At 36.7% G+C, this 22,712-nt stretch overlaps 1 protein-coding gene across 5 annotated transcripts in view; it reads left to right on the plus strand.

Annotated features, from left to right (window-relative positions):
* CABCOCO1 (ciliary associated calcium binding coiled-coil 1) overlaps positions 1–22,712 on the plus strand; it is a 214,364-nt gene that overhangs the window by 165,677 nt on the left and 25,975 nt on the right. For all 5 annotated transcript variants that reach the window (XM_048311322.1, XM_048311323.1, XM_048311325.1 and 2 more), the window contains 4 exons: positions 4,275–4,405; positions 7,309–7,478; positions 10,571–10,715; positions 14,849–14,921. In XM_048311322.1, the coding sequence (XP_048167279.1) occupies positions 4,275–4,405; positions 7,309–7,478; positions 10,571–10,715; positions 14,849–14,921 (519 nt within the window). The remainder of the gene's footprint in view (positions 1–4,274; positions 4,406–7,308; positions 7,479–10,570; positions 10,716–14,848; positions 14,922–22,712) is intronic.

Consider the following 22,712-nt stretch of genomic DNA (forward strand, 5'->3'; position numbering starts at 1 on the left):
TAAATTACATTATATAGTCTGTAGTTTCGTCTGAAGATAGCTTGGCATGGTCTATATGTAAGGTGTAGGAAACACTATTCTGGCACTATTTTTTAATATAATTTCTTACCTTTTAAGACAATTCCTTTTGATTCAAATTGAATATTTTTATAATTGTTCTGACTTGTAATGACTTTTGGCAGAAGGTATATTAGAAAATCTGAATCCTGATCTTAGCAAGTCTTGCTGCTGCTTTATTTTTAACCACATTTTTTCCTATAAGTGGTCTGCAGCTGTGAAAACATCAGTAAAATTTATTGTCATCATACATTTGGTCAACCATAAATCTTAATGTTTGGACTGTGTGAAATTTTTGCAACATATTTTGTTATTAAAAGGACACTATCATGTTTATAATGGTCCTTGAAAGCTTTCTTTGCCTGTAGGTTTTGTCTTTTGCATTTAATGCATCTGCAGATTTCCCTTTTGAAGGTAGTTGAAATTAGTGCTGCTATTTTTATTTCCTCATTTGTTTGATGACAAAAGAAATGTTCATGACTAAAAATAGCAACTATTGATCTTAACTTCCCATTGTGGGAGTGGACAAGTGGGGCCTTTTAAAAACAAACAGGAACAGTGAATGTGTTTCTGTTTCTGCCTTAACTATTTATGTAGAAAGCTTCAGGATTTTCTGCTGCTGCTGAAGCATCTGACAGCTTGATAACAAAATGTGTATAATAATACAAATAACAGCCTGTGTTGCTGGTGTAATTTGGTTGGGTTTTTTTCATTCCCATTTTGATTAAAGTTGTAACTGATATACAACACTCTTCTAGGGTACATCTGCACTGCTGTCAGCCCAGCCAGAGTAGCTGAGCTTGCTTTACATGAGCTACTGGAAAGTTGAGTCCAGTCTGATTTCCCTGGTAGGCTGAGGAGAGCAGGCTCTTAAGTTCCTTACACTTCAAGTATTTGCTATAATTGAAGAAATTTGGTAAGCCTATATTTTTGGAAGCCATGATTTGGCAAAGTGTGGTGGTATATTGTCAAACAAATGCAAATACTATCTTCAACCTCTGCAGAGGGCTCTTCCCAGACGACAATCTTATTTTTCTTCAGGAATGCTGGTGCTCATTTCCATTGCTGTGTTTCAAGGTTTGGCCACTCTGGAAAGGCCCTCACCAAAACTGCAGGTAGTGGGGCATTTTTCCTAGCCAGGGATGACCTAGTATGGATTTGGGGTTTTGAGAGTTCTTCCCCACCCCTGTAAACACAAAGGTGTTTTGCAATTTGCTGTTTAACTATATCACTCTGCTACTGCTATTTCCTGTTTAATTTTTGAACATTGGCTGAGAGATTGAGAAAGATTTTACTCTTTTGTTTTAGAATGTTTGTTTGGTATTTTGATTTGATGCTGTTAATAAGGGATGCCCACAGTACTTGGAGTAATGTATTGAACAGCCAGAAACATATTATGCATTCAGAACAGCTAAAAATCCTTCCAAGGAAAATAAAACAGTAACAAATAATTCTCTAGTAGCAGCCTGTATTTAAATAGGCTAAGTCTACTGCTGGGAATGTGTATTTGTAGGATTGGTTCAGGAGTTTTTTTCCTGACACATGAAGATAGCATTACTAGAATTAACTCACCTTGGGTTACCTCAGTCAGTCACTGCAGTTAACACTGAAATGAACAGTAAATTCTTTGACACCAGTGAACACATGTAAAAATAATCTCCCGGTATTTTCAGTAGTGGTTTAAGACAGCAATCAAAAGACAAAAGTAATCAATCAAAATAATTGTAAGCTTTTAGTCAGGTGTGTTTGTGTAGGTTCGGCCCAAGCAGAAACTGTCCATAAACACAGGATTGTTTAAATGATTTATGGACCTTCAAGACTTTTTTAAATTACAGAAACATTGCTAATTTAAAAAAAATATTTTTAAATCACGTGCTTTATCTCCTGTAGTTCCTCATCTGTCATTTGTAACATTTGTAACATAAGTATTTCTTCTTATCTGATACCTGTGCTTGTTAAAGTGGACAGTGGTGCCCCAGCCCCATCCTTATCACAAACATTAACAAAAACAGTAATGCATTGGTGGGAATATTGCTGCTGGGAATGTGATGAAATGGTTCTTGGGAAGCCTTCACTTTGCCCTGTAGACTGTTGTGGTTTGATGTGCAGATTACGGAGCCTTATCTGCAGAACTGAGTTACAGCAGCTGCCTATCTCTTCAGTTTAAACTGCAACTTGTAAAATACTGGCATTTTGCCTTACTAACAAGTATGCCCAGTAAGATGTTGACTGACTGACCAGTAATGCGTAATTTATATAGTGGTGGTCACTATAAATACTAAAGTATCCTATGTATTGAACATCCTAAGAGAAAGTGAGGGAGGAGCATTAATTCAGTTTCCAAAACATCAATATCAGTTATTCTTTTAGTTCAGCTTCCACAGCTTCTAAAAAATCTCATGTTCAACAGATTTCTGACACCACTTCAGGAAAGCGTTTGTATTTTTTCTACTTATTAAAATAGGTCTTTCAATAATTGTATAATATTAGCATGTAGAGGTATTGTTTTTTCCCTGCAGCTTCAATTATAGCAGCATTACTGACTGTAGGATTATTTTTTTTTTATGCTGTGTAAATTATTGCTAATAAAAGCAAACTAACGTCATGCTCTTAACTATGTGAAGGAAGCTTTCGTTTATGCCATTCCTGTTCTGATGAGACATTGTATCTGAGACTGACTTGTTTACAGTTGGGAACAGTAATTTTTCTTATTGAAGTGTGAAAGTACTCTAGTACTTAATTAGAGAGGGGAAGAATAGTCTGTCCACTGAGTGAGTGTTTTTTGTTGCTCTCAGTCTTGTTTCGTCCCTCTTGACTGTGGTTCTTCAGCTGGTCCCAGATTTCAGTACATCTTGCAGTTCAGCAGCAGCAGGGGGAGTAGTGTAGCTTTATTTGGGGGCTCTCCTTCACCAGCGCTGGAGTGAGTTGGTGTCAGCCCAGAGCAGTGCTGGTCAGGCTCAAAAATCAGTGTGTGTCAGGAATTCTGCTTCACTCTCCCCGTGTGAGCTGGAAGCAGGATTCTGCAAGCTTTGCCTTGCTGCACTTCTCTAAACCCCAGGTCCTGCAGATGTACAAGTGTACCTGCTACCAGCAAATTGTGATCAGGTGTTTGTGTGGTCAGGCCAGACAGACTCCCAGCAGGAGGCTGGAAGGCATTTTGGGACAGGTTCAGCTGCTTCATTAGAGCTAGGCCAGCACCCAGTGCCCAACAGGGCTTTGTCCAGTTTGATCTTGAAAGCCTACAAGGAGGAGATTCCTCTGCCTTTCCGAGTTATGTATTCTAATGCTTAAATATGTTTATAGTGAATTATTTTTTCTTATGCTGCCTCACTGTGGGTCCCTTTCAACTGGAGCACTCTGTCCCGTGACCACTGTCCTTTGTGCCCCTGCCCTCACCTCTCTGAAGGGGCTGCCTCATCTCACATTTTATAATGTGCTTTGACGCCTCACTTTGTCACCTACATATTCTATTTTGAAACAGTTTTAGGGGATTTTTTTCTACTTTTTTTTGCATTTCATAGATTTCTTACTGAAATATCTTTTTTGTCAATGACCACACAACGTGAAATACCATAAAATGTTCCTATTTTTTCTAAGACCATTGAATTGTTAGTTTGGGTTCAGGTTTTTATCCCCTAAAACATGTACATCCTTCCCAGGAACAGTACTGTCAGATCCTTGTGTGTGTATCATTCTTCTGCAACAAACATCTTGGACTTTTGCTTGGTTAGAGAAAGATTCAGTGTAGACAGTAAATTTGAAAATGCAATCCAGTACAGGGTGGAAAGCAAATAGCGTAGTAATAAGTGTGTATTCTCATAATATGTTTAGGAGAAACTTAATTTTAAGATTTAATTATTGTGCAATGCAGTATCATGTTGGTCAAATTTAGATTCATGGATTCTTTTGCACCTTTAAATCTCTGTTGTTTTTACTTGCAAGTTAATTTAGTCTTGTGCAGCACATAATATGTCACAGTGTTCCCACATGAATTTATGATAAAAATACTATGTTCCATGTATCTGCCCAGCTTTTCTCTAGTGAGAATGTGTTAAGGTATTGTGTTACTGCCATATAATTATAGCTGTCTTACATTTTTGGCATTTGTTGAATTAATCCCTTGCATACCTCCTCAATATAAAAATGTTATTTAGATAAGTTACTGACATAATAAAATAAACATTTTTAAAATTACATTCCTATATGTATGTATGCAGGAAGAAGTCCGAGATCAGGAAGAAGACCATGATCAGGATGACGCAGGTGGAAAGGAGATTATTAGTAGGGCATTTTTTTCTCTTTCCCAAATTACTGCCTTGTCAGAAGAAAATCTGGAAGGAGTTGAAAAGTAAGTAGCAATGACAACAATGCTGGAACCCATATAATAATGAAATAAAAATGGCAGCCTATTTGTTAGATTTCTTTTGTGGTGGTTATGTCATTAGTGTTTAATTGTTCAGTTAAATCATTGATATTTAATAATCACAAAAGATGGAAGAAATACTGTTGATCTCAGATCCAGTCTGGTTACTGTGTTTCCTGTATATCTTGATTTTGCTTAGACTTCTTTTTTTCCACTTGTGTTTCATATTGTTGTGGTTTCTGAATTTACAATAGCTTTAAATACACTGTAAACAAAATACTGAGATGTAAATAAGAATAGGTCAGTACTGAGCTTTTTTTAATAAGTTGCACTTGGTAACTTTTTTTTGCTAAAACCTTTGAGATTCTGTACTGTAACACGAGTTACCAAAAAATCAAAAAGGTCTTTAAAGTTCAGCAAGGGATGGAAAGCTCAAGAAGGCATTAGTAGGTCACCATTGTGGAGCACTGGGGAAATAGGAGACAGCCAAAGACTTCTGATGTCAGCCTATCTTGTCTTTCCTGTACCAACACTCTCTCTTGTTATTAGTGTTTAATAGCAGCTGAATTTAGGAGGCCAGGATTTTAACCTGAGACTCCAGACTTATATTTGAAAGATGAGGCTTTCCAGAAGTGCACGAATTATTTAGGAGCGCTTGTGTCTGCTAGCAGGTTCTTAGGGAGTTGAAAGCCAAAGGGCTGGGCCACTGGTCTAGTTTGGGAAGGAAGAGGTGGGGGAATATATAAAATCCAACTTTGTTCATCTGAATAGGTAACCATTTAATTGAGCTTAAAATACTCCTGAAATGTACTCTGTTTTCCTATTTGTCACTATTCTTATGGAGGAAAGGTCTTTCTGGGATCTTTTTTAAGAAAACTGGAAAGAAAATTTACTACCATCAAATAATAATACAAAAATTCTTTCCTTTCCTGTTTTCTCTTGCACAATAGGTCTCTTTAAATTTAGAGGAGACTGAAGTGTACGACTCACTGGAGACTAAAATGTGCTTAACGACACAATTCTTCGTGCAACTTTCTCATTAAGATTAAAAAGAAAAGCACTGAAAGATGATATTCTCTTTTAGTCTCAGCTGATCACATATGTATTTATATATACACACTGTACAAGGGGAATTTAAGTATATACTGCATCTTACTGGAAGGAGCATAGTTACAGGGTATTTTATGCACACTAAGCAGTTTAGCAGCAGCATTAAAATTTTGTTTACCACAGTGTGTTGTGTCTATTTACAAAAGCAGTTTGAAGGCCACAGCTAAGGTTAGAAAATCAGAATAGGTCTGGTTCAGTATGAGAGTTTTAATGTCCTGCATTCCCATCTCTCAGGGAGTTTGGTACTGCTGTCCATCTTCATAGGACTGGAGCCCCATGAAGAAAGAAAAAGCAGGGAGGGTAACTAGGAAATCTAACTGCCCCATCATTTCCCCATCATGTACAGATACTGTTGTCAGTGACATGCCTTACAAAATACTGAAAAGATGAGTACTGGCATTGGTAGCAGAATCAGAGAAAATCTAAATCCCTGAGAAGCTCTGATTATGAAAACACAGAGTTGGCAGAAGCTTCAGAGAGAGAGGATATGGACTGTTTCAAACCTTGGAAAGTTCAGCTGGCCACGTTCCACTTCTATTTCAGGACACAGTTAAGTGTTTTTAACCGACTTGCATGTGTGCAGCCATACAAATTTGTCATGCAGAACAAAGGAATACATGTTTTAAACAAAACTGATTGGATTATATGCTTTACTCTGTTAGCTATTGAGGCTTTAATTAAAAAAAGAAACTCATCTCATTTGACAGCGTGTCTGTACTGTGTCAGTGAAACCCCTGAAAATCTAATGGCTGCTATCAGTACGTCTGGGATTAATGTCCTTCGTAGGAAGGAGTGAGAAGGCAGCAGGGCTTGGGAAAACTTTGCTCTTTTACAGGGGACTAGAAACTATGATCCCTGGCACCTGCATCGTCAGCTGTAGTTATGAAGCAAAGGATTGCTTTAATGTAAAACTTTTTTTTTTTTTTTTTTTTTTTTAATGTAAAACCTGAGACATGGCTGAAGTTGTACTGGAAGAATTGAAACCAAGTCCTAGCCCCCATCCCCTCTCTTCATGTGGAAAAAAGCAGACAGTTATTATAAAAGACCTAACTAATTCTGTGTTTGGATAGAGTAGACATAAATGTGTCAGCAACAGTATGGCCTCCTACAAGGGAGTGTATTTTTTCATACATTTTGCAAGTTAAAGTAAGTGGAAAAATTTTCATTGTGTGCCAGTAAAATGGGATAAGGCTCTTTTTAAATGTTTGGACCATTATGGAAATGCAATTTAAACTTCTAAATATTTTAGCTACTTTCAGTAATTATATATTCTATTATTTACATTAATTTTCAAATGTAATTTTTCATCAGGGGCCACATGGAAAATAATCCTGAAATGGAAACAAGATCTTATTACTACTGTAAAATTATCTCAATCAGAGTGAAAGTGTGATAGTAGAAAGTGGAGACTAATTGTGTCATTTCATCCCACAAACCAGTTCCTGATGAAACACTCATTTTTTCTCTGGAATTCTAAATGTATTTGGTTTTGTAATGCTCTAATTTTTGTTCTTTTGTTAGTCATATCTTAGCACTTGAATAGTGTCTGCTGAAACCTGCAGGTGATTGTTTACTTTTTTATATGTCCTCTGATCATAAATGTTCTTACCTAGGAATTGATGGAGCTCAATTCAAGAAATTATGTACATTATGCACACATGAATAATATAGCAACTAATAATAAAAAATATAGATACAATTGCAAGCAGACCACGTTGGACTTTGGAATCTGCAATTTATTTTTTAATTTCATTATTTTACTCTGCAATTTTTTTTAGAAAGATGGAAGAATTTCTGAATCTTACACAACTAAAGACATCTTTGAAAGAAGCTATTTTACTAGATTATTATACTGCAGGATTTTGGTGGGCTAAAGAAATGAACTTCAGTCTTATCCAGCTCTCAGGATTCATGGATCTATTAAATTTCGCCTTGGAGAACCTCAGCGGTAAGTATAATTAAGAATTGTAAAATAAATATCTGAAGTGGAAGGCAAGAATGTTTCCCAGTCATTTTAATAAAGTGATATTTAATTACAAGTAATTGTGAAATGATTTATTTTCCTCTTGAATGTTGGTATGTTAGCCCATGTGCCTGACAATAATTCTTACTGGCAGATGTTGAATTTTTGTTAGAGAAAACTCAAGTCTTTTGAGCAGAATATTCCTCATTCTTTGTTTGTACAGTATGTGGTACAAATGGGCCAGGTCCTGAAGAGACCTTTTCTTTGCTATGGTAAAATAAATAATAATTACAGTAGAGTGAGAGCAAGGAGCTCCTATATTCTAATTCCAGCTGTCTCAGTGACTGACTCACTGTAGCCTTGGGCATATTTTTCTGCTGTTTGAGATATTCAGTGCATCCTGTAGCATTACAGCAGGTGAATTACATTTATTTTATCCTTGGAGGTCAACTCTCAGACAGCTTTCTATATGGCAAATGCTGAACTTCTGGCACAGAATATATGTTAACTAAGGACTGGTGAGGGAAGTAAACTGGCATTGCTGCCGAAGAGGAAAACTGACAATGAAGGGACCACAGCTCCTGTGGCTATGAGGAAATTTGCCACAAAGCATGAAGCTTGGTCTAGTGGGAATGAAATAGCCAGAAAAAAATGGTAGCAGTGTCCTCTAAAACCTTCTTTTTCAGAGATCCTGATGCTTGCTTAACATTCACTTTGAAGGTGATTGTGTTGAGAAAAGTCCATCCCAGAGGAAGAATGAAAGGACTCAGCAGTTTCATTCAAAAGAGAAGGCGAATATTTAAAATCAAGTTTATAATAGTTATTATACTGTTTCATTGTAATTTAGTTCAAGGGCCTTTCTGACTTGGAATTTTGACAGAATATGTACGTGCTTTATGATCATTGGAATTCCAGTTGTCCTTCCTGTCTCCAATGAGGAAGTATCTTAACATATGCTAACTATATTACTATAACAATGGAGCAGAATGGAAACCCGTCAGAAATTAGTTTTATGAGACCGTGTAATACATGTGTACATGACAGGCTGGTAGCACAACCCGTTATTAAAGCTGACTGACGTTTTTCAGGAATGTCATCTTAGTTGCATTAAGCTGTGCCAAACTTTTAACTCTTTAAGCTGAAATTTTCCACGACACTGTCTGCTTTTGGCGAATTTTTATATATAAAATTGCAACTGAACCAGTTCAGTGGGCTTGCAGACAGAGGCTGTGGGAAAAAGAACCTATTTTGTGTCTTTTTTTTTTTTGACAGGTCTAATGCCCCGGTGCTCTGAGGTAAAGATAGAAGGTTTGGCAAGCAAAAGTTGTGAATTTGCTTTTTGCTGTCCTGTGAAAATCCATTTAGATTTGGCTAAGATATACATGGTTTTTAGAGAAAGAAAATGTAGTTTCTAAATGCTTGCAGGAAACTTCTTACATTTGCTTCACAGCTTAGTCCCCTGAAAAATCCATTTTACAAAGTATGCTGTAGCCCAGGGCTGAGATGAATTTTCTTGTAATTACCAAACATTTCAACTAAAAGCAAAATTCTGATGTCTTCTATATTAATGACCCTTTCTTTTCCTTTCCCTGCACTGGACCCAATCAGCCTGGAGAATTAAGCTGACTTGGCTGTAGTAGCAAGGGTAGCATTGAGCAGGAAGAATGGATTTAGAGAAGGAGGATAGTGGAAATGCATTTAAGGCTGGCAAAGGAGCAAGGAAAACTGAGGTTCGGAAACTGGAGGCCGTGCTTGATTGGGAGTCAGAATGGGTCACGTGATTTGATTCCTCTTCTATCCATTGAGGGTAAGGTGCTCCTTACCTCACAGAAGTTCTGCAAGAGTCTTCCTGAGACAGGTGGTTGGGACTGAGAATCAGGTGTGCAGAAGAAAGAGAAAATTTGGATGAGCTGGCAACAGACTCAGGGGCTAGGTGATCCTGTTATGTGCCTTCACTTCCCTACAAAGGGTGGTATTTCTGGTTCTGTTGCTTCTCCTCATTTCCTATGGCTTCTATTTCCTCTACATTCTCTGTGTTTATTTCTTGTCCCTTCCCATATGGTTATTTATATTGTGCTGCCTCTCTTACTGAAAAGTGAGGTAAAATTTTCAAGTCTTTGATTACTGTACCACTAAAGGGCAAAACTATAAAAGAACAGAAGTCTTCTAAGTCTTTTAATTTGTTTTCTGCACAAAAAACCCCAAGGAGTGTATCAGTAGAAACATAGTAAGGAAAATAAATCTATTTCACCACTGGTGGATATTTCCCCATTTTTTTCTGTAGATTATTTTAGATATAAAAGGAAAAAATAAATTGTATTTGAAGCTTTTTCTTTAAACTCCCCATGGTTCTAGTGACAGCAGACACTGTGCAAATCAGAAAAATGAATCCTTTCTTTTTATAGGTTCAGCAAGCACTGATATATTTCAGATTTTCCTTTTTGTCAGGACAGTTAACAAACAGAATTTAAATTCTAATTCCAACCTGTTTTGGCATTTGGTTTTGATTTCCAGGGTAAAAATGTAAAGTAATTATCTGGTTTGGAAGGATACAAAAATGTCTCCAAGTTTGATGACACATACAGGGTATTATGCATATTCATGTTTATTCTCTTATGACTGTAAGCACTTAAAAATATTGTTCACCGTTTTTAATATCTGTTCCTGTATTAGTGGCTTATGTTACAAGGGGCATGGTCAGAAGAATAATGTTTTACAATACATAAGCAGTAGGCTATTTTAAAGAAAAATATACTCTTCCTTTCAAATTTGCATATTAATCTGCCTGTGGTTCTCTCTGCGTAGGTAAGAGGGGAAGCTGTAGTGTCTTGAACACCCATTTTTGTGATTCTTCCTTTGTGAAGGCAGAGTGGTGGTTTTGTGATGAAATTTTAATGGACACTTTATTGATGAGAATAATGGCAACAGAGAGAAGCGTTTGACTGCTGTTGCTTTTTCAGTTTTGTGATGGGTCATAACTAAAACTTCAAGAAGTCTTATAACTAAAATGGGCCAAAAAACTCATCCCACCCTGTCATGTTTATTCATAGTTTTTGTCCTTTGGGATTACTTTGCAGACAAACATATGACCTTGGGAAATAATTTAAAAGAACTTGAAAGAGCAATGTCTGGAATAGGCAAAACTGATTCAGAAGAAAGAGGTGACCTGAATTTGTTCAGCATTGAGCAAGCCAAAGCAATCATTGATTATTTGGTTATCAGGTATTTATTTCTACACAATCTATTCTTATTTCACTACTCTAATATAGCAGGGGAATGACTGATAAAATAACAGTAACAACAAAAACAACAAAATCAACCATTATTATTATTATTATTATTACTACTACTACTACTACTACTACTGTTACTAGTATTTTGCTATTATTTTACTGGATATTTCCTACTGTGCCAACATACTGCATATGCCAAACTTTAAATCATGAAAAAGAAGAGAGAATATGCAAGGAGCAATAAAGATATGGCCTCAGATGTCAAAGCCCAGAAAATAAATTTAGACTGGAAGTTTATCAAATTGTAAGGTTATGCTGAAAATATTCCTTTTGAGTTTTGTTTTGAGTGATAAAAGAAAACAGAGTGGTGTAAGAACAATATTCTTCGTTTGCTTTTAAAAGCTATTTTTAGATTCCATCTGAATAAAATTGTAGATCTTGTCTGTTACTCTAAGTATTTGTCTGGCCTTGACAGTTATAGTGGACTGAAGTGATTTAAAGTTTTGTACTTTACAGAATTAAGGTTATGATCATATAGGAGTCATAAATATATTGCATTTCAAAATCAGCAAAAGTCCAGTATGTACATGAAAAGGTTCTGTGACATGTCTTGGCTTTTAAACAGAGACACAGAAAGAGATGCAAAAAGCAGTAAATTCGTTATTTATTTGAGAAAAATACTGAGTCTGATAGCAACAGTCATGCTCCTGTATAAAGTTTTTACTGTATAGTAACGTGTACACACCTTCTTCCACTGAAATGCCATGGTTAAGGCAGTGGCTGTACTCACATACCCCTGTTTGCAGTACGTGATGGACAGAACAGTTCTCAAGCTGTTTAACCATCCATGAATGTCAGGGGCAAGGAGATGGAAAATTAAGAAGTTACTCCTGTAGTATATGCTCATCCACTGTAGTGCAGCTATAGCCCTCCAGCCGTTTTCTGACCCAAATGGGGGCTAGAGGGGGGATTTGTGGCAGATGGGCATTAAAATTGAGTAAGATCATGACTGATCCATACATAGATTTGTTGGGAATTTTCTGACTGTTCTTTAGGAAAAGTTTAACACAGCAAAGAGGAGGTTTTTAAACTGTTTGCCTGAATGCAGAAAAATATTTTCTCTGGAAGAAAAGCAAAAATACTAGGGTAGCTATTAGCCTTCCAGTTTAGAGTACTTGGATTCAGATGGGGATTTAAACCAGCACAGGCGATTTCTCTTACGATTGGGCTATAAAATTTGTCTCTTTCTCCTGCTCTCTGATTTTTTTCCTTTGTTTCTTTTTCATGGAAAATATAAACCACTTAAAGTTCTTCCCATAAGAAATGGGAAGATCTCTTTAAATCTCAAATTTCTGTAGTCAAGGCAAGCTAATGTCCTGCCAAGTACTAGCCCTAAACTAAAAGGAAACTTGGCATTTGAGATGTCTCAACTCCTTTTACTTCTCCCTTCCTGTCTGTGTCTTTTGTATATTTATATGGAACAAATGTTCTTTCCAAATAGCATGTCTATAGCTCTTGTGTAAATTATCCATTGAGAGATATCTTGTCCATGAAGTAATTCCTTCACAGTCACAAGAATTTCGTCCAAGAGATTAGGTGCTCCATCCTACTACCACCAAAGTATTAACTGGGCAGGAATACAATCAAGCTGCAAAACTTTTGCAGCAGAATGGTATTTTGGCCACCAAATATGTGGTTGTATGTCCAAACTGCTCAGTTTATTACAAATGTATGCTGTGGCGACGTCATGGATGTGCACACATACACTGAAATGTATCATGTGTGTCCAGTTTATGCAATCCATTATTCCAGTCACTGGAATATGTTTTTCTAAATAAGAGTGGAATTGGCACACTTAAATGGGTGTACTTTAAACTTTATGAACTCAGAAATAGGTTGAGTTTTATTGCAATTCAAATTAATGTATTAGTTCAACATTTTTTCTTGTTTAATTTTAAATGATAGGCCTGTAGCTTTTTTCTACTCAAGACAGTATGACATGTTGTAGTTCAGATCACATTTTTACAGATGAGCTCTAAACCCATGGGATTTATATTGGAAACAGTGACAAATGCTTAACCACATTGGCGCAAACTGTGCAGCAACTACAATGACACCTCCAGGTTTGGTGGAAGGTGACAGTTATCATCTTTTTATCTTGTCTCCTTGGGCAAACACACATCAGCATAACTCCTGACATTTTCTTTTCAGGAAGCAGTGGAGCTGGGGAAATATGTCATTGTTAATCACCTTCAGATTCTCGTATGACATCATAAGAGGGCCTATTCTTAACAATCTTACTTACACAAGTAAAATTATTTCTGTGTAATCGCTAGAAACACTGGTACAGAATTTTTTAATTGTTCACAAAAAAATAGAAACAAAAAAGGGTATTTTATATAATGCCTGATAGAAGAAAGAAACTACACTGTTTTTTCTAAAAAAATGCTGATGTTTAATTTATGTGATTTGATTTAAAGAGCATTAAGTGGGGGAATTCTTTCCTTCATACAGGATTAGGGGTGCCAGGTTGAACAGAGGTCTGTTTAAAAATAAAGACATAAAATTCAGAAATGCCAAAAATAATTACTTATATTTTTGGGTACATATTTTAAGTTATATGTACCTGTAACATAGTCCATAAAGAATATCATACTACCTTTGGAGGGGGAGGGGAAAAGACCTGATTTTTAGATGCTGTAAATCTGTCTTCCTTCCAAAGCACTAGGATAAGTAAGAGAGCAAATTTGAAATAATAATTTCTGCCAATCTGATTGGAAGGATATATGTCTTATTTCTTGCACATCTGTGATGTTCATAAAATATTTTTTGTCTTTTTTCAAATAATTCCTGTTAGAATTTTAGCAAATTACAGGTGTATATGAAAGGGGACATGTATTTCTATAAATCGGTGTGAGTAATTTCCAGGTTGTCTTGAACACTCTTTAAACATAATTTCTGTGTCTCCGCTGAAACATGTTAGGAATTCTTTGGTGAAGTGCTGCAATAAAAATATACTTAAATCAAATTGCAAAGACTGTAAGAACTTATTTAATTGCCTGTGTGTTTGGGGTTTGGAGGAACGCAGCCTCTAGCTGCTGGCAGCCAGTCTTCTCATATGGGCCTTGCAGGAACAGAGGCAAAGGTACTGCTGATGCAGCTGATGGGTCTCCCAAGAAAAGAACCTGTGTCCTGTCCCTAGCCAGAAAGCACAGGAGCCAGTTACAGATGTTCCCTGCAAATATTGCTGTACCTTTCATAGATACAGCAGGCAGGACTGCGATAAATTCTTGGAATCATTCTTCAACCTGGACTTGCTATGAAATCACAGAGCAGTGTTTTAAATCATATGTCAAAATGACGTGACAGAAGCCAGGAGTTCTGTATCATGACTGTAAGAGAAGAACTAATTGCAACAGATGGACTGTGACAAACAAAACTTTTGATTAAACAAATGCCATATCATTGATCATTAGAAAAGGAAACAAAGAAATTATTTAAAACATGTGAAACGGAAAGCCATACGTGTTTTAAGGAAGATAAATATTTTACGCCATTGACAAAGTCTATTTAAAGTTACTTTTGTTGTAATACACAAAGCTGCTTGGTGTCAATCTATTTTTTTAGTTTTTCTTTGAGGAAATAATACACTGATTTTGCAAAGTGACCTTGAGAGTATAAGTTCTTCTATTCTCTATTGTTTTGGTGTTCCAAGATCAAACTTTCTCCCTGTACTGGCAGCCCATCCCAGAATCTGAAAGCTGATTTGGCTTTGTTTCCTTCTTGTCTGCTATTGCTGATATTAAAGGCATAAGTATCCTGGTGATAAGTGTTTCAGGGATTACTTTTTTCAGAGTAGAACTTTGTCTTCTCAGAGTTCAATTTCATAAGGGCTAAGTGGATGGATTTTTAAGTATCACACTGTATTTTCTACAGCCATCTGATAATAAATCCTGCAAACTAAATATGCTGCATGTTGTATCTGAGGTTAAACAACTGTTTCTTTTTAAAATTTGAATTGTTACCATGCTGGAGGTTAACTCTTAGTTTAACAAAACTTGTAATGTTGTTACCTTTCCAAAAACTTCCAGCTGTAATAGTCTATATTGTCTTGTTTTTCAGCTTATTTAAACACTATAAAGAATATGAATACCTCTTCCATGGTCGTAGAGAAGAACCTGTGATAAGTAATGAGGTGAGTCATTTATATGGATGGAACTCATTATGCAGAGTTACTTAACGAGTGCACCATGGCATATGTTTTCTATTGCTCAAAGCAACTTCATGTCAACGTCCCTGCATTACTAACGTAAAATGGCTGATTAAAGAGCGCAAGTTAAGATGTTTTTGATCCTCGTATTCAAAATTAATTTGGGATTTCAAAAAAATGCATTGCTTGGCTAAGCCGTTAGTTGTGTTAAATCAGGAACACTTGTATAGGTGTTTGTAAGTTGATGCATGTAATTTGAATTAGCAGTGTGTGAGTCTGACTCTGCTTTAAAATCAGCAGTCAAAATCAGAAAAGGTGGTATGCCATGCCTAGTCTGACCAGAGCCCTAATAGAGATGTATGCATGTGCATGTACAGAGTTTTGTTTCTACTGCAGCCACCAAGAGTTAGTTATACTGGCTGCAAAAAAACAAGGGAGCTAAAAACTGAGCATTTTGAAAGAATTCAGTTAACAATAGTGAGTTGGTTTCACGGCGAACTTCGTCATGTGTTCTAACTTACACATGAAAAAATACGGCAGAAAATGTGTTGATGCAGAATGTGGCCTTTAATCAAATGGACTGGTTCAATTAATCAAATTAACCTTCCTTTAGCTTGACTATGCCTTTTGAGGATATATGTTAAAATACATTAAAAAATACTTGCATTTTAAATTTGTATTAGGAGCCAACTGGTTGCCCAGAGAGGCACAGTAGTGTAATTTTTTTGATAGTACTTATATTTTAGCTTATCAGTACACAGTGAAGTTAAAATTAATGCACTGGAAAAATTCCTTTACACTTTCAGCTGGTATTTTGACTCTGATGATGTGGGATAATTGCTTTCCATGTTGCTTTAAGTAGACATGTTATAAAAAAGGACTTTTCTTGACATGGATGCAAATATTTGGAAATAATTCTCATCATTTACAAGGTGAGTTAAAATTCCAGCTACGATGAAATTGGTGACAAAACTGTGAATACAAAGGTAGGGCAGAACTTCAGCGTTACTGTGTTAGGGTGGGGTTTTTATATTAGGTAATTAGATCAATGGATGGCTAGCACTTCTTAATTGGTAAAAACGATATTAATGAGGCTTTGATTAAGTGAGTCTTGTGTAAATTTGGGTCATGAATCTTAAAAGGTTTTAGACCAGCTTAAAAGAAATGCGTCTATGTTTCCTGAAAATGCATTTCTGGGTGGGTGAGATCAGCATGCACTGTCCCAGCTGCAGGATGGGTTACCCTGGGCAGGCTCTGCTGGGGAGCACCACCTCTGCTGAGGGTGCACCTCTGGGCAATGGCAGAAATGGATTTCAGGGAGTGACTTTGGTGATGATCCATTCAAGCAACAAGTACCATCTGCAGCTACAACTGTCACAAAACCCCGCATGACAATCTTTAGCTGTAACTCCCTTACGGCCCTTTCCTACCTATGGTGCCACTTCACTTTAATCTGTCTGTTTTGTATTCTGAGCTCCATGGCAGAGAGCTTTTAATTTGTCCAACTACACTCCAACACCCAAGAAAATCAATACTTATATTCTGTTAGAGTTTATTTTGATAGAGTGATGCATTGTTCTTCAGTAAGTAAAAGTTTAGGGCATTGAAGCTGCACATACAAATTTATGGCATTATTTGCACTTGCTTTGTGTGTTAAAATGGGATGAGAGGTGAACCCAGCATAGATTTCAAATTCTTTTACAGCAACTTTGTTTTTTTAGAAATTCTTATGCATAAAGGAAATCATTACTTCTATTTTGCAATCCCATAGGTGAACAGAGTTTTGGGGGCTGCCATGGTTTAGTGTGTGTGCCTGTGGCAGGAGCACACCTGGGGTTGCCTGCTCCACAGTGCATCTGCTCAGGGAACAGGAGATCGACTGGGAAATCCATGTGCTGAAAGTAGATAGTAAATCTGTGCTGAAAGTTTGGCTGCTGTCCTGTTATGTAGACCAATGTCTTACCGAAAAACAAAAAACGCCACTGCAGACACACCACAGCCCAGAGCTGGATGTGATCCTGACTCTAAGCTGAGTGCAACTAATATCTAAAAAGTTTTCCTTTAGCTCCAGCAATAAAAGCCTGTTCTTTTGGAACAGGACACTGTAAATTGTAATGGCCAGATTTTCCCAAATAACAAGAACCACGGTGTTCCAAGAGCTTAATTACAGCATTATCTCCTTTTCCAAATGAACACTTCGAGATGAGTCAGTGAAATTACTGGCTTCAACAGAATTGATTTGCTTCCACTGAAATGGCTTTAGCTCAGGGAGTATGTGTGCCGAAAGAATTACCTACTGAATAAAAGCCCAACAGCCTCAGGAGAAGAGCTGCTTCTTTAAAAGAGATGCAGCTACAACAAATAAAAGCTGTACTCAGTGTTGTAATGGATATCCTTTCAGGGAAACCACAGTGTGTGTTTTCCAGAGAAATCTTATAGCGATGGGTTGTAAAGTCATTGGAATTTTTTTTTCTCTAGCACAGGCAATTATACAGTGTTCTCAATCAAGTTTCCTTTTTGATCTTTCACTGCAGTTATTTCCAAATGACCCTGTCATTTCCTGTGTAGAATAAAATCAGACAAGAAAGGGAAATGACTCAAAACTCAGATTATGCATACAATATTTGTGGCCGTGCCACTTAACAAAATCTAAGTTATTTAAATGTAGCACATAATTAGTGGAGCTTCACAGTCTGATTAATATTCTGCATTTGATGCAGCTAGCATAATAAAGCCACCTCTGTAAAACACAGACAGTATTCAAGTCTTTTAAAAAAGGTAACAAATGCCAGGCTAATTTAATTTTTCTTCTTTTTTTGCATTGGCTAAAGCCTTTAAACCCCAAACTTCCTGAGGTGATCATATTGCCTAGAAAAAAAAAAGGTTAAAACATAAAGACATGAATGCTTGGTTAGATGATAAAACACACATCAGACTTCTAACCTACTTTGACAGTATTTAAAATTTGAACTTGCCTTTCCAGCTATCAAATCCTTACTTCTCCTTCATTCCGGATCTACAAAGACCTATATATTATGTATGCATGAATACCTGTTAGAAAACATGACGGTACAAGGAATTGCTGAGAAGTGTTAAGATTGCCAAGTAAATTCATTGCCTTTTTTTCCTGTTACTATTATGAGCAGTTCCCCCCATTTAGAATGATTACAGAAGAAGCTGTGCTTTAGCTGTTCTGTGGCTATGATCCAAAATAAAATGCAAGTAGTGCTACCATAGCAGGATTCTTCAGGAATATTGCTGTTAAAGATACTGGTTTTTTCCTTCTGCCTGTTCTGGACATTTTGCTCTCTAGCTGTGATTTAATACACCTATATTAGCTTGCAATTTCAAGGAAATCAAAAGGAGTTTAGACTAAATCTTGATGTGCAGGGATTCAATGGAGCAATTCCTAGTAACACGTCAGATCTTATAACAAAGGTTTAAGTTGTTAATACATTAATTGTGTAGAAGTTTTTATTCTTTTCTATTTCTATGTTCAGTTAATTTATTTTGCTTTGATAGGATGATATATTATGACATATCTTGCAATATTTTTTTCTCTCATTTACAAATTGCACCTTATACTGCAGTTCATGTTTTTTGCTGCTCTCTGTTGTGTATTTTTGGATGGTATGAGGCTAAGGTCTTTTGGGATTATGTCTGCTTTGAAACATTTCCTAATAAAAATAATGTGGTTGGTAAATCTAGTTTTATTCCTAGTTGTTTTAGCCAGCCTGATGGAGTAATCTGCTATTTTATGGCCCAGATGACTAGCTAAGTTTGACTTCTTGAAATAGTACTGTACAATGTAATTTTCTTCAGAGATGTCATAGTGGGTCAGGTTGCAATAAAAATATCGAAGATTAAATTTAATGGCAGTGCAGATTCAGTATTATAGCAGTCACTAGATATCATCCTCTGTACTTAGAGTTCCAAAACAGTTTCCATTAATGCTTTCTTTCCATGTACTCCTTACTTTCTGAAGCATTAAGCTTTTGGACTGTGTCTGGTCCTTATCCAATTGTGGGTTGGGTTGGGGTTTTTTTTTAAGTTTGAACAAAATCCCTTCTGTGTTTGAATTTAAGGAGGTGGATAGGAAGAATATGCTTTCTGAAAGCTAATAAAGCTTTTTTTTCTTCTGATGGCAAAAGCCCTAAAGTCTGGGACTTGACTTTGATACGTAATCCTCATTAGGTGTTGCATATTTAGATTGGTTAATCAGTCATTGTTTAAACAAATTTGCTCAATGATTTCTTGAGAACTGCATTTTAGAGATGTATGAAACCAGAACATTTCCACAAGCATATCAGTTCACACCACAGAAACTCATTCCCCAGCTAATGAAGTGCTTTTCAAAGCCTGGAGGTTTCAGATATTTGTAGTGCCTAAAAACCAGTGAGTTGATTTTTTGTAGCTTTGTTTTCTAAATATCACCATGGCAAAGACATCAAGAAGAGCATAGGACTGGAAGGGATGTCTTCAGTTGTCAGCTCTCATGCTGCTTTCTCCTAGGGAAACATTCATAATCCTCTTCAGAAACCTGTCAAACTCCAGTTTAAAAAGTTAACTTTTTTTGTCTTTGCTCTTTCAGTTAAGAAGTGCCCTGGTGCCTGGTTTCTGTAATTGTTATAAAACTTCAATTTCTGGTCTGAGTGTATTCATGACAAGCTTACGTGCATTTGTCCTTGTGCCAATTTGTGCCAGTATTGACCTTTAGATCTCATTCCATCCCCAGTGTTTATTTTTCTAGTGTATAAAGAGACAGCAATCTTATTGTCAGCCTTCATTCAGCTAGACTAGAAAAGCCAGCCTCCTCTAATCTTTGCTTTCAAGGTAGACTTTGATACACGTGTTCTTACATCCATACCAGCCTCTTGTCATCCTGTTGGCCTTCTTCTATAATTGTTCCACTTTAGATCAGTTTTGTTAGAACATAAGTGACCAAACTGACATAATATTGTTGCTGAGATAAAAGCAAGGCCTTGTAAAATATCAATAGTGCTTTCTTTTCCTCTGCTGGGAATAGCCTACATGATAGGTCCTAGAAGCACATTTTATACCTGTGTCATGTGGCTGTCTCATCGTACATCTGCTATTCTGGTTCTCCTTTGTTATTGTATTTTCTAGCTGAGGTACTCCCAGTGCACTGTAGGTTTAAAAAATAAAATATCCCCCCAATGTCACCTCCCAATTTGTCATTGAATACAAGAGTGAATAGTCTTCAAGGCCATTCAGTTCCATCTGTTGGTATTCCTGCTCACTCATGAATTGATCGTGTCTCTCACATTGCTTTTGTCTAGAAAATTATTTATTTAATAAACTATGAAATTAGTCTGGCATTGTGTATTTTTGATAAACTGATGTTGTGTTACATTCCATTTCTCTTTCATTTACATGCTCTTATTTATTTTTTTCCTTCAAAACATGTCCCTCAAGCCTTTACTGCTATGAAGATCAAAACTACAGCCTCAGGAGTAGGTTCATTATTTTCCGATTATGGATGTTTAAAATTGGTACTTGGACTTTTGATGTCTGAGGGGAAATTTTTGATGTCCATTACAGAAGTGTGTCATACCCAAGTCCGAATTACTGAGGTAAACAGCTGGAGAGCCAGTGGGTTTTGTGACAAAATTCACAGATATCCAGCCCTTTGATCTTGAGGCTCGCTAGGGCTGTAACCAGAGATCTTGAAGGACTTGTGATTAGTCTGAATGAAAAGTGGAGTCTGTTGGAATTGTGTGCAGTGCTACTTCAAATATTGAAGCATCTCTTGCCTAGAAGAAGCAACCTTTGTTTTCCAAAGATTGTGTTGGTATACTCATGTGTCAGTAGGGGAGATACACTGACCTTTAGCAGTTACATTTCCATGTAGGTCGCATGCTGACGGTCTTCTACAGCAGTTTCAACATTCCTGAGTTTTGGTAGCTGAACTGCTCTGCCCTGAAAAGTGCTGAGAGTTCCAGAGAGCTGGTGGAATTCATAAGCCAGTGCTGAGTACTTTTACAATGCTTTAGAGAATGATTAACAAAACGTTTTTTAAATTATTTTCTTAGGAAACATCAAATACAAAACAAGCCTGCTTTTTAACTCAGTAACGTGCGTGAAGTCACGGAAGAAAAGAATTCAGGCAGGACAAATGCCAAATAGCTGACATGGGCTGTGCCTTCAGTGTGCTGAGCGCCATGGTTCTGACCCAGCCAGCGTTTCAACAAGCACCTCTTTTTGACAAACTGGGGATTTTAATTTCAATGGACCTATTCACATACACAGAATTAAACTGAGAAGTGACTGGGGTCACATTGTTCAGCACCCTGGAGGATAAAAAGGTAAAGATCCTGGAGAAAAAAAAATTGAGGCTCATGATCACTTTTTAGTTCAGTTGTACAGTTGACAAAGCATCATGATTTTTGACTGTATGATGTTAGAGAGAGGGGAAAAAAGCTTGAATTCTTGGCAGGAAAACATTTCTGGAACTATGCAGGAATTAATATATACACAGATGTGCTCTATGAGTTTTTAAATTATTTATTTAGAAAGTGGCTTGATTTCCGTATGTGTGTGTTTGTATGTATGTAAAAACACGTAGTTGTGATAAGAGCAGTAATGGCTTGTTTATATGCTGGAATGCAGGTCAGCTAGGAATTGTAGGCTTTGACTGGAAGGATAGTCAGTACATTAGTGACAGCCTGTTTCTGCCATTCATCAGAATGTTCTACAATCCAAATGATTAAGTGCTCTATCAGAACACTACAGCACATGTTTAAAAATGGTTATCAATCAAGATGTAAATTTTAATAGAAGACATTGAGATTGGCAGAAATTTATTGACTTGGAGAAATTTTAAAGTGGTTAAGCAAAGTAACTGAAGGCAGACTATTAGGATATGAATTTTGTTTTACTTTTCTAGTATTCCAGAATAGCTCACTCTGTTGGTGCCCTTTGGGAATTCTACTTGTTTTACTTGACCAACATAAAAGAAAGTACTTGGAGCTGAGCAAAGATCAGTAATTTTGTTTCATAGGAGAATCTGAGATTTTTTGCAGTTTGATTTAATTCCAGTTTAAAACAAAAAAATAAACACTTAACAGAATTGCTATTCTTACATGTCTGTGTTTAAACTCCCTGACACCAAAGCAGTGCTCTTGAAGATGATTTCAGAGCCCCAGCTCCATCCTGGTGCCAGACAGTGTAGCTGGCTCTACTGGAGCAAGGCCCACATGATTTAGGGGTCTGTGGTGTGCCCTCAGCTTTCCATAGGGCATGTTGCTGGGGAGACAGGAATCTAGAAAACAGGGTTCTATATCAGCCAAACCATTGGAAGGGCTTTGTACATAAGCTGGTGAGAGCCAGGTAGGCTGCTGCTGGCATGTTGGCAGAAGGTTATTTGCACAATAACTAATTTTTAGGAAGTTCAAAGAACATAACTTGAAAGGAATCTGCCAAAAAAAGAAAACAGAGACATTTTATTTTGAGCCCAATGCATTATGTCTGCTGCAGAACAATGCTATTTTTGGTGTTAAACTCTTCCATGTAATGTAGCAGGGATTAAGCAGTTATTCAAGAAGGTGCCACATTTCATTTATATTTTGCTGGTTCAAATTTAGCTGCCTTTTTTTAAAGTTGTTTGCCAGCAGGTACCATTTTTGTGCCTGCTTGTACAGTGAGACTTACTGGAGACTGGTTTTCCAGAGCAATTGCCCTATTTCCAAAATTTCCTGCATAATTTTTGGTAATTGGCAGACAGGGATCCATGACCTTATACTACAATGAACAACT

The sequence above is a fragment of the Corvus hawaiiensis genome, chromosome 8, assembly GCF_020740725.1.
Source record: "Corvus hawaiiensis isolate bCorHaw1 chromosome 8, bCorHaw1.pri.cur, whole genome shotgun sequence".
NCBI lineage: Eukaryota > Metazoa > Chordata > Aves > Passeriformes > Corvidae > Corvus > Corvus hawaiiensis.